The 12,958-nt window shown below is 42.4% G+C and overlaps 1 protein-coding gene across 3 annotated transcripts in view; it reads right to left on the bottom strand.

The window, feature by feature from the left end:
- Positions 1 to 12,958, bottom strand: part of ST8SIA6 (ST8 alpha-N-acetyl-neuraminide alpha-2,8-sialyltransferase 6) — a 57,240-nt gene that overhangs the window by 28,176 nt on the left and 16,106 nt on the right. Inside the window, exons 1-3 of one of the 3 annotated variants that reach the window (XM_052693966.1) lie at positions 12,105 to 12,326; positions 11,798 to 11,893; positions 2,307 to 2,405 (exon numbers count right to left, since the gene is read on the bottom strand). In XM_052693966.1, the coding sequence (XP_052549926.1) occupies positions 2,307 to 2,405; positions 11,798 to 11,893; positions 12,105 to 12,199 (290 nt within the window). In that variant the 5' untranslated portion in view covers positions 12,200 to 12,326. Of the gene's footprint in view, positions 1 to 2,306; positions 2,406 to 11,797; positions 11,894 to 12,104; positions 12,327 to 12,958 lie in introns of those variants that run through there. The other 2 variants (XM_052693967.1, XM_052693968.1) reach the window with 2 other exon arrangements.

Here is a 12,958-nt window from a genome sequence, read left to right as displayed (position 1 = left end):
AACATGTTTGGTTCTGTTTTTGCCTGCCACCTGCATCCTAAACATTAGAATAATTTGCTGCTGTAGGAAACTGACTTATACTGCATGAGCCTCGGTGGCAAATAACCCTTGGAAGGGTTTTATGCCTATGGTAATTGTCAGGTATGCACTGACTGTCAACATTAACTGCAGTGTGTAAAGTGCAATTATTATGCATAGTTGAGGCATTGATGAAGTATCTTCTAATTTTTGGCAGATAACTAAAGACAATGGCAGGAACAGCAGTGGTGATACAGTAGGGAGACAATAAGTAAAACGTCAGAACAGAGATGGATGCAGCCTGACTGGCTATTGGTGGAACTATACTTGAAAGAAAGCTACTTGAATTAGAAGGAAAATTGAGCAGCAGGTGTGAAAAAGGGATATCTTCCTCCTCGGTGGCTTATGATCGAGGAAGAAACAAATAAAAACAGGAGAAGCAAAAGCCAGAGAAATGGAGGCTGTCTTGTGCTTTTGGACACTTTAATACCACAAAAACAACTATCAGTTTTTAAAGCCCTCAGGAGACCATACACAGAGCTCACTCTAGAATAAAAATGAAAACGTGCCAAAAGAACTCAGCATTTCAGGCTCTTTATCACCACCAGCACAAACCTGTTATACTTACATAGCATTTTTTACTATCAAATCATTTGACAAGATTACAACTAGTAAGTTTTTCTGGTTCTGGCCAATTTAAGAGACCAGAGTGTCCAGAATGTCCCTTAATGTAAAGTATTTATACACCATGCCTGTGGTCACACATAAAAAAAGCAGCAAAGATCCCAACATCTCCTCTCAGTGAGGGGCAATGAGCTGCAGTATTCACAGCACAAAGCAATCCTTTGCTCCTTCATTCCAAATACCAATTTCTTTTCCCACCTACCCAGTTCATCTTCTGCCTCATTTAATGGCTCAGCTCCTTTTTCACTAGCCATAAAATAAAGGTCTGATGCTTTCTTGTTTTTCCTACAAGCAGCTTCAGAATGTTCTGGATGTGAAAAGCAAGTCTGCATTCCTGCAACCTCCACAACTTCATAATACATGGAATAAATGACAGCATTTACACTGCCATAGCTGGATTTTGGAGGCAACACAGTGACTGGTTGTCCTTCTCTTGGTATTAAACATACACTTCAGCTATACTCTTTGACTTCTGTTTCAGCTCTTACTAGAAGTGCAACATTAGCATGGTAGCCTGTCATTTTAAACAAGTTAAAAATTCAATGATAGTGTTGCTCATGAGAAGAAATAGTGGTAGGAGGAAACATTTATAGGGGAGAAAAAAAAATGAAACAGTAAAGATAGAATCTGGGAATAGGGTGACTTAAAAAACTGTTGAAAGATCTTAGAAAGCAATGAGAAAGGGCAGAAAAATCAGGAGAAGCTTTAAAATCACAATTTAAAAGTTCTTTAACGTTAAGGAAGTTTTGGCTTCTACAGTCCTTTGAATGGAGAAAAGCATGTAAATATTTTTAGCAGAGTTTTGGTTTCTCATTCTATTCCTCTTCTCTTCATAAATGGAGTTTAAAAATAGCTTCCAATTTTCAAAATACTATAGTACTTAATTAATTTTAAGCTAGCACTTGGTCCTCACAGGATGCTCTTCTTACTTACAATATTATATATGTTGCTGCATCCATATAGGCAAGATGTTATATGTCAGAAGCAATGGGCTGCTTCTCCAACTTCTACACTAAGTGGGAGGAAAATGAGCAGAGCCACTAGCAAAGACTTTTTTTCCACATCAGGAAAAGGCAGAACAGCAAGTGGAATCCAGAAATGGATTTGGGGTGGAGAATTTTTCATACATCTAAAATTGAATAATTAGTTTCCAGTGAAGTAGTTACTGCAATAATGAGTGCAATTACTCAATAAGTTTTTGTACTACATATCTATATTTACTCTAGTGAACACAAAGAAAAGAACCATTAACTAATGCTGCTTGTAGCAGGAGTGTTTGCCAGTCAAGAAGAGGACACTTAAGGCTAAAATTGTACCTCACAAATTCTGGTCTACTTTTTTTGTAAATATCTCAGAATAAAATGTTGCTAGCTGGGAATGAGAAATCTTGTTGACTTATGATTTTTATTTTTATTTCTTTAAATCCAAACTAGAATAAATCTAACAGATGTGAAAGAAAAAATGCAAGCAAACACTGGTTGAACAACTTCAATTTGTTCTTGTGCAGTTCCACATTACTATCATTAAGAATTATGTAAAAGAAGCAGACAACCTGTTAGTCTTTATTTAAAACAAACAAAGCAGAAAGCATAGCAAGAACCTACCTTTTCTTCTTGATCGATGATGACAAAATGTTGTCCTGAATTGCCTTACATTTTGCATCCAGTTCAAACTGGTAAATTCCATCTTTATTAGCAGTTGTTCTGTTAAAAAGGTGGAGCGGGAAAAAAAGCAACATACTTTTTAAAAGAATATATTCTGGCAGAGCTGCTGCATTTTCTTTGCTGTGACAATAAGATGAATAACTGTTGATTTAGCTGAAAGCATTACCAAAGGAATTTTATTCACTTCTACTGTGAAGCTCTTGTATAAAGGGAGGCTGTGCTGCTAGTGACCATAGTGCAGTTGATTCTTTAAAGAAACTCTGTTTTATAGAATGAATTGTATTTTCTGCTTTACACTGTAATTAAGGAAATGTAATTAAAAAACGAATGAAACAGGAAGCCTCTTGAACATTACAAAGATTTTTAAAATATTCCTATTTAAAACATTCTAGCAGATGCAATTTCCTAATGCTGTTGATGAACTGCGATACTCAAAACCAATATAATATACACAGGAAACACCTCTGGGGAGGTTGATCTTTTTACTTGGACTTAAATTAATTGACTTGAGATTAATACTTACTCCCTTGTTTATTGTTTATTTACACAGAGAGAATAAGTGTTTGTAAAAGGAACCAATGCATGCGCCAGACAGTGACCTTTAACTCCCGTTGCCTCATTTTCACCAAAATCATAGAATCATAGAATATTTAAGGCCCTGTGTGGTCCTCATGCTCTGGCAGTCCTGGTAGAAGACTGAGCTATAAATTAGCAAATGACTGAAATACCAAGCTTTTACTCAGTTCACCTCAGTTCACCAAGCATCTAGGTTTAATCTCATATAATCACCCTGTTCTTTCATCAAACCTCTGTTCAATGTATTGCCACTTATCATGAAGTTCTTTCCACTATCATTTCTACGTTCAGTTCCTCACCACCTCCACACCACACCTGCCTCACTACTTACAGAGCACTTGGATATTGTGGCCTGTTTCCCAAACCTGAACTAGAAATGCAGGAGACACAGACGCTCTCATTCATGCCTGGGTGTGAGCTGCAGCACCAAACAGAGCCCGTTCCTAGAAGCACAAGGGTCTTTCTGCTTCGTACACGACACAGTCTGCTTCTGCATCCTCATCCTTTAATTAACAAGGATCAAAACTCATTGCCTTCACCTGCTAGAACACTGAGACTACATATCTACAAGATTTCTGACAAGTAGCTCTTACTTAGGAACGATGCCATTTCAAGTCACAGAACAACCAAGGTGGACAGGACCCTCTGTGCCCAGGGCTGCCCAGATCAGGTGCCCACACCAGCCCAGGTGGCTTCTGAAGATCTCCAAAGGAGACCCCACACACAGCTCCTGTGTACCGTGCCCGTGCTCCAGCACCCACATAGCACAGACTGCTCCTGGGGTTTAGGGTGAACCTCCTGTGTTCCAGCTCATGACCACTGCCTTTTGTTACACCATTAGGCATCTCTGGAAAGAGCCTGGCTTCATCTTATGTACCCTCCTTGTAGGTATTCATACACATTGATGAGTTCCTCCTGTACACACTCTTAGTAACAATTAAGATCTTAAACAATTCAAATGGGAAGCAGTCTGACTGAAGAAGGAGCAGAATAAATATTTGTTTATTCTGGTACTAAACTGTCTGGCATTTTCATAGGTATGACAAGGGAAGAAATGTCATAAAGCACCTTTTTTTCTCATTCTATTGCCCATAAACAGGGAGCAGTTCATCCCTGAAGCACACTGCAGAGAGAGATCAGCTCTCAGCATCCTTCCACCATCAAGGAGCTCTTCCAGCATACATCCAGTTCCCCTGGGGAACGATGCAGTCTGCATGTCCCTTGTTCAAGGGAATGGTAAGAACACAATGTAAACCCCTGTCCTTTCAATTCTGCAGAGGCTGTAACAGACAGTAACAGCTGGCACTACCTGCTGAGAGCTCCACCGCCGATTTCGCATTCAGCTTTCTTATCTAATTATTTTCTCAATGAATGACATACAAATGTGAAGGCAGAAGGCTCTCAAAGCACGCAGTTCAGAGGGTCAGGTACACAGCTCCACAGACCTGACACAGTAAGTGACAGCAGATGCCCTCCTTACAACCCAGGTACATGGGTTTACTGCAGCTTAGCCCGAGTGTTTCTGTGTAGACAGAAGCAGCAGGTGGATCAGTTCCCAAACAACTTTAGTTACTATAAATCATGCTTCCTCTGCCATGCTTCTAAATAAGCTGAAAACAATCCTTCTGAAGGCACAGTTCAAACACAATGGCTACAAGCAAAGCTTAGCTGTATAAAGAGTCTTAAAAAAAAAAAAAAAAAAAAAAAAAAATCATTATAATAAATCAAGTGCATGTTTCTGATGTAAATGGTCTTTTAAGGCAGCTGAGGAATTGAGACACCAGTTGCTGGTTGTACAAGTGGCCACAGCCCTCCTGGGCCACAGCTGGGCAGAGGAGAGGCCTCCAGCACAGAGTGCTGGGCAGGCAGGAGCTGGCTGGCAGCTGTACCCAGAGCACTGCTGGGGCACCTGCAGGCACAGCTGGAGGACGACCAGTCTGCCACAAGGAGGATTCTGCTCTGCACAGGGACTTACTACAAGATCCTTACAGCTTCCTGGTAATTTATGTCCTGAGGTCAGCAGAGGCGGTGAATAACATTCTCTCAACCACATAAAAGCTTTAATCAACAGACTTCTAACACTTTAAATTCATAGTGCTGCGATCAAGTGAAGTGAGTTGTCTTGTTTATTTCACGTGCAATTGTTTTTTATGCACGCATTTTCAAGACTTGAAAAATTCACAAAGGGAAAAGATAAAAAAGAATGAGCAAAATAAATTATGGTTCCATTTTTTTTTTACATTACATCAGTTTTAGAGCCGTCAGTGGGAAGAAAAGCAATAAGGAGCCTTCCCTTTCCACAGCCCATACAAAGATTGGTGAAAATGGCTACAACGTGATTTTTCACCCAAATTTTTTATCCATACAACGCAGGCAGAAAACAGATGACCAAAATGCTTCTTCTGTGTATTCTTCCCTATAAAATTTACTCAACACTTTGTATGGTGCAGAAAGATACATAAATACAACCATTTTTCCGAGACACACCAATGACTTCTTCCAGTAAAGGTGAAATTTCTGAATGCCTGTTTCATCATTAGAGTGGCTTCTGCTTGAGTGGAAAATTTTTGCATTCAAACATAAAGGGGTGTGCAAGTGGCATTCCAGACTTCTACTGCATTATTCATAGCAGAGTTATGCAGACATCAGACTCAGATTAGATTTTTCATCACTTTGGACAGTCATGCTAGGCAACATTTATCACTAAATGAATTTATCTAGAGGATGACAGTCTCGGTGCAATACTGAGAACTGCACTGCAACTTCTTCAGTGCAATCAGATAACGGGCCTCACGGGTTGGTGACATGCAGCTCATTTTGCAAACTCTTAAACTAAATGAGAACTCGAAGTGAAAACCGCATTATATTCTGTTGGCTTAAACATGCAAAACAGACAAAATGGCCATTTCTGCTAAAATTCCCTTAGATTGCTAGATGTTCTCAAAGCCAAATTTATTTATTTATTTATTTATTCAAATCACATACTAACAGCTTGGGAGCCACATCCTTCCTATGACAATTCTAGGTACTTAGAAAGTACACCATCTGTACTTTAATAAAGCCACAGTACGTTAAGATCATAAGCCATATTTATCAGCATGTTGTTGTTCTATATTTTACTCACAGTAAGACAACATACAACATTTCCTTAAACTGAAAAAACCTGCAAGACATGGATTTCACCCACTTCCATGCAATAACTTCAGATGGAGTCTAGGTCCTGAGACTCTCCTGACACAAACAAAATAGACATTTTAACAAAAAAATCAATGGGAAATGAATTGCCCATGGTGAATAATCTCTAAGTCTGTGTGTCCAGCTCAAGAAGAACCTGTATTTCCTTGGGAGAATGGTGATTAAAAAAATGAAAGAAAACAAGGAATTAGGAGAAAAACAGTCATCTGATCATCCCATTTGTAATCATGTTCTACCAACTGGACTGGAGAAGCAAGTTGTTCCAAGATACCACTAGAAACTGAGAAACTATAAGCGAAGTGCAGAGTCCATTTTATTGTGCCTAGCACCTTCAGTTCCAAGACTAGAAGGAGCCTTAGTGCAGGGAATCACCAGGTACTTCTGTTAACATGAATCTGAGGGGAGTGGTGATACAGCAAGAAAAAGAAAGGGGAAGCCCTTTAAAAACAAATTCATCCCTCCCCACCTCCACAAAAAAAAAAAAAAAAAAAAAACAAAAACCAACCCCACACAATAATCAGAGTAGGAAAATGGATAAATGGATAGAGGGTAAAAGGATGGGGAAAAAAAAAAAAAAAAAAAAAAGATAGACAGTAGGAAAAAATAGGGGAAAAAAAAAAATAAAAATGAGAAGCATAGTGCTGTGAATTATACTATAACGAAGACAAAGATATGCCCTGGGCTGAAAGGCCAGTCCTGTAAATTCCTAAAAAAAAAAGCTGTAAAAATTGAAAGAACGTGAAGAGACTTTCAGAAGACTTCAAGGCAAGGTTGACTGGCAGCACTAAAAGCAACAAGAATTTCACCCCTAATTTCAGAGGGAGATAAGGCCACACTCCACATCAGAGGAAAATCCTACTGACTGGCTTTATTTACTCCTTGCCCAGCAGAACCCCTCTGTCTTTCCATTCTATTCTCCCTGAAACAGCACAGAACCTCTGAAATGCATTCCAGTTGAGCTTCTCCAGCTAAACAGGACAGTTTCTGCCTGCAAAACTGTACATTTATATCCTTCTGGCATCAAACAACACCATACAGATTGTGAATTCCTGCTGACTTACTTTCTCCCTTGAAAAGATTCATTTATATTTGAATCCCATACTCAACTAGTTGAATACTAGTCATCAAAAACCTGTAACCCACATTTCTCTAGCAAGGTTGCTTTTTGTTGCTATCTTTGACACCACTTCAAATGAATCAGATGATAAGAATATAGCAATGCTTTTAAGGTTCACAACACCTTGATTAATAAGGCAATATGCCATTTAAATCCTTGGTGAAATGGACTATAAAAATGGCTCTATCAAGCTGTAGGAGTAAGAATTTGTCTTGTAACATTAATCACAGTAACTGAGAGAGACCTATCCTACTATCCTTGCTCAAATTCCCAGAGGTTTTGCTTATCTAAGGAATGCTAAATCAGGTCTTTAAGACAAGCTGCATTCTGAAATTATTTGATAGACCTTCAGTGCGTTCCCTAGCATTATACGTAACATCAGATATACTTTTATTTATAAAATCCATTAACTGTATGACATACAACATGACAAGCAATATCCAGACTCTCATAGCAGGTAAAGTGAAAAAAATAAGGTACTTACACCAAAATGATGTTACAGCAGTGTGTGATAGACAGAATGACAGAGCAGTTTCACTTGGACCAAGTAAACAGAACAGAAAAAGACTGGGAAACCTTTCACCACTGTCAGAACATAAATACGTCCTGGCAGCAGCTTTCAGCTGAACACCTATTCATTTAGACAGAACTAATACATGAGGCACGCATTAGAAATGTGCTCTTAAAATATGTCTGCATGCATCACTTGGAAATGAGGGGAATGAATACTAAGACAGCAGTAAAATTAGTAAAGGGCCACCAATGCTGACTAATCTAAACTGTAGCAAATTGTTTGTGCAACACACTATGCTACTGTTTATAATCTCCGTAATAGTCTGCCTCTTCTTCCCTTTCTGCCTGCCAAAATGCAATATTTTGACAGCAGACAGAATGTACAGGTCTCTGTAGCATAGTTAATTAGGAATAGTTGTTTATTCCCTAGGCCTGCATAAAGATCTGCTGCTGAGGGAGGAACTGGAGAAATGAGAATTGTGAAACACTGTATCAATACTAACTTGTTTACTCATAGCTCCTCAATCACTTCCTCCCACCGCTCAATTACCTCCATAGTCTCCACACTGCGCTTGCCTTGAACCTGCAGAGATAGCTAGGAAAATAGTAAGCAAATGCCCTAAAATAAGCGATACGAACTGCTGCCTTGTTAATATCTGTATATAAAATGCATACACAAGGTGCTTGAGAAGACTATTTTCACCTTCCCTGTAGCAGCTGGCATTATTTACCTGCTCCACATGCCACGAAAGGAGCTAGAATTTCAGGTTTAACATAGCACGCTCTGAGCTTCATGACAGAGACAGTACTACTCAGATCCTCTTATCACAGACATCCTCCCCTGAACAGCACTAGCAGCCCTGAGCCTTCCCTTTTGCTGTTAATGCCGAGATGACACAAACAAGTATGCTATCACAAATGGGGGCAGAGGGAGAGAACCGAGTGCCTAAAGGTGGGACAAGTGCAGGACTACTTCTGGATGCACTGTTGGCTTATGCAAGTTTAAGCTGTACTTGCAGGTACGCTTAAAACACGAGAAGATGGTATAAGGCACAGGCATGATGATTTGCCAGAGAACAACAATTCTGCAAAATAAATGATACTGCTCACATGGAGAAATCTGGGGACTGCTAAAGAAATCTTGTGTTTTCAGTGAGAAATCCTTCTATAACAGATACAGACTGAAATTAGCCCAAGTCAAAAACTGGCAATCACATTGTAGAGGCAGACACATCGATTGACATTTCTAACATTTAACAAGGAAAAGAGGTATGAAATGTTCTGTAAGAGCCAAACCACATCTTCAAGGTTACTAAGACAGATCTTCAGAGAACTTCAGGTGCCTAGTCTCCATCTAGTTAAACACTGCTGCGCATGGCAGCTGCCTAGAAATCTAAGGCATTCTGAACCAATCCCTACTTTTCATCCTTCAATTTCATCCTTGTCAAAGAATTACTCAAACTGAAAGAGCAGATTAGCTTACATTATTGCAAGGCAGCAGTATAATAGGGCTTGGAGATTCTTCAAGAGATGTTTGATTACAAATCTGCATCCAACAGCAAAAGAGATCACAATAAGAGCAGTCGTTTGTTTGAGATACTTGAAAATCATATACTAACTGACTGGAGCTCAACAAGGAAAGTGCCTTTTTTTTTTTTCTTTTAAATTTCCTCCCACCAAAGCTGGGGACAAAAATATTTGCTTGCCAGAGAAATGAGTCTGACTGATGAAGTGATGTGACCTAACACATACGCACACTCTCTTATGCAGGACGAGACACAACAAAAGGCACTGCTATTCAAACCCTCAGGGCATTTTGAGAGAACTACAGTTGGAAAGCATGCACCAATAGACTGTTCATAGGTTTTAGCATCACCATACTAACCCTGCCTCATCTGAAAAATTCATTAATACCTACACAGCGTATTTCAGTCATGGGCTCTTTGCCCTTTTGCTATACTCATGGATTCTACAGCAGAATCCCACTGAAAACTGGAATCTAATTCCTCTTGCCCACATCATCCACCTCCATCATGGATGGATTGGTCTGAATCTCCTGAATGAGTCCAGATGCTCTCCGGATCGCATCTCTCCAGCATAGCCCTCAGCCAGGCCCTGTCCAGCTGTTGTTTGAATCAAATCCCTCCAGCATGGCTCCCTGCCCACTCCAGTTGCTCGCTAGATTAGGACATAGCCCCTGGTCACTCCAGCAGCTCTCTCCTTCAGATATCAAATGCACCACAGACTACTGTCAGGACAACCTATTGAGCACAGCCACCCACGTGAGAAAGAACATCCCCTCCTTGGTTCCACCAGTAAGCCTTCCCTCCAAAGACACTACAGCCATAGGAGATACAGTGAAATGAAACTTTTCAGACAAATAATCTACTTGTTGCACTTCTACAGTCACTTAGTCACTAAACATGCAACTTCAGGCTGAGGAAAACTAGCTCAAATTGGTGTCAAAATCCTCCAAGCAGTTTAACAAAAAATATTCTTTTAAAATCTCATGCTCACTTGACTTATTATAGAGATTACCAGCTGACCCATACATGCCATGGCCTTTCATCCCTCTTCAGCATGTGTTGCTTACACTTTCTTTGCTTCTGTTGTGAGTGCACTAAGAGCAGATGGGAAGTGGCTAGGCTCTGTTCTCTGAAGTGCTCTCTGCCAGAATTTCTAGTCAATTTGACTCCATGCTTTAGCACAGAGAAGAGTGGCAGGAGGCTGCAGCTTGAAAACTAATGGGGAAAGGCTGAGTATGGGAAGACTGTTGCAAAGGGGAACCGCAGACATAACACAAAACAGAGTAGAAATGAGAAAAAATGACAGCTATAGAACCCAAAGCAGAATGGAGCACATACAGCAAACCAATAAATAGCAAGGAGTGGAAAAGACGAAAAAAAAAAAAGCAGAAAGGGAAAAAATTAACACAGGAAAGAGAACCAGGCCAGAAGAACGTAACAGTAGTTAGAAGCCTGCTCCTGTTCCTTTTGTTTCACTCTAATTCTGAATGACATTTTAAACTTACAGTAGTTCCAAATTTTGAAGCACGGAGCACCAGAGCTCTCACTTGATACATGTGAGAAACTACATGCTGCGATGGCTATTTAGACTATTGTCCCTTGGATTCACTTAGGGAAAGCATACGCTATTTCAACCTCACATTTCAGGAGGCTGTGTGAAACACTGGTCTCAGTAAGGCTAACTGCACTGTCACCACTGACTTCAATACAGCCAGGACATCACAATTTCAGTTAAAGACCCAATTCGCAAGTTCTTTCTATTTTTATAACTGGAACTACAATGTTAATAAGGCTATATAGAGCAGAAGAGAATAGCAAAATATTTACAAACTACTTCTTACACAGCAACATCTCATGTGTGGATGACTCCATCCTGTTCTGCACTGTTACTTTTCCCACAGCGTGTGAAGGTTCCGGAGAACAAAACCTTGCGGTTAATGCTGATAATTGCTCACGCAACTTGTTTGACAGCTTATTCTATCAATTATTTTCACACGAACCTGCACAGTATGAAATAATAGGCTGCAAAGCAAAGATCCAACTTGATGTAAAAGATCAAGGTGTGAGACCAGATGGAAGGACTCCTGAGAAGTAAGGCACTGCACAAAATGAAAGAGCCATCACATACCTGGCCTTTCTGCGTTTTTAATAAAATATGCATTCCAAAATGATTGTAATGCTACCCAGCTCCGGCTTCCTGAGGAGGAGAATTAGAGACACCTGGCACACAGCATCCAGGACTTTCTACATCATGTGGCAACAAAGCTGTCATATGCAACATTTTATCGGGATCAAAACCGAAGACAGAGTAACAGCCGTCATTAAGAGGCCCTATTAGCGAATAATATAATGAAGTTAACGGGAATTTCCACTTTCTTGGTCTAATAAGCCCCTACGCTCCCTCCGATTGAGCTACTCGAAAAAGGATGCACGAACTGAAGCAAGCTCCCGCACACCTTCCCGAGCAAACCGCCCCGCCAGCAGCTGCAGCGCCGAGTCCCTACCTGTTCTCGGCGTGAGGAAGGGACGTTAGAGGAGACCTGAGGGCTCGCACCACTTTCGGAGTGACGGTCGCTACCTCTGCCTCCTCCTCCCAGCCCCTGACAAACAAGACGGGATAACAAAAGTTGTCAAAGCCTGCGAAAGCCGCCACCGGGCGACAGCCGCTCCCTGCCGGGCGCTGCCCCGCCGGCTGTCGAGCCGCGAGCCGAGCCCACCGCGCGGGACGGAGTGGGCTCGCCCCATGCCGCTCCTCCTTCCCCGGCCCCTCCCAGGCTCCTCCGCCCCTGAGCGAGGCCCCTCGGCCCCTACCTGGCTCGGAGGGGCCGCTCGCCGCCCAGTCGCAGGAGGCAGCCGCCGAGCAGCGTGCTGCCCAGCGCTGTGGCGAAGGCGATGACAGCCCGCATGGTGCGCTCGGCAGCGGCTCCCGCCGCAGCTACGGCCGCCCCATAGTATTTAAGGGAGGTGGCGGGGAGGGGGAGGCGGCCATGGCAGCCGCGGGTGCTCTCCGCCCCGCCCCTCGCCCGCAGCCCCGCGCCGCCCCTACCGGCCCGCTCCCGCCTCGGCGCCGCGCCGCACGGGGCTGCGGGCCCTGCCCGGCCGGGAGCCCTGAGGGCACGCCGCCCCTTCTGCCCAGCCTCCCCCTTGGGCGGGTGGGATGCTGGGGTTGACGGCCGCCACGGGTACTACTGGCTCCGCAGGACGAAGGGAAGGGCCGTGTCAGGGGTTCGCCGAGGGATTACCGTGGGAAAGCGGGCCGCCCGCCCCGGCGTCCGGGTTGCTGTGCTGTGGTATTTCTTCACGTTACGTACAGATAACACCGAGCACGTTCTTTATGTATGGAACACCTCTACAGTGTTTTGAGTAAATGACCGTCTGCCTGCAAGCTTGCACGCCCTTTTTGAGTAGTTGAATAGCATTGCTCTCGTGAGGCTGATGCTGCTATGTGAAGCCTAGTGAAACGGCAGGGCTTCGTTAATGAGGAGCACTGTATTAAGAAAATGGGTAACAGAGCTACTGCACCTTCAGGCAGCTGCTCAGTCACAGCCAGCAGGCTGATAACTCACATCTGCGGCTTCTTCCATCTCCCTCCCGCATCTGAAAGCATCTCTTCTTGCCACGCTCTGAAGCCTCATAATCCTCCAACACGAAGCCCCGTTGCAGTT

Source organism: Tympanuchus pallidicinctus, unplaced genomic scaffold (assembly GCF_026119805.1).
Source record: "Tympanuchus pallidicinctus isolate F22 unplaced genomic scaffold, pur_lepc_1.0 scaffold3, whole genome shotgun sequence".
NCBI classification, from domain to species: Eukaryota; Metazoa; Chordata; class Aves; order Galliformes; family Phasianidae; genus Tympanuchus; species Tympanuchus pallidicinctus.
The sequence above is the reverse complement of the archived record's forward strand: the minus strand, read 5'-3'. Positions and strand labels throughout refer to the sequence as shown.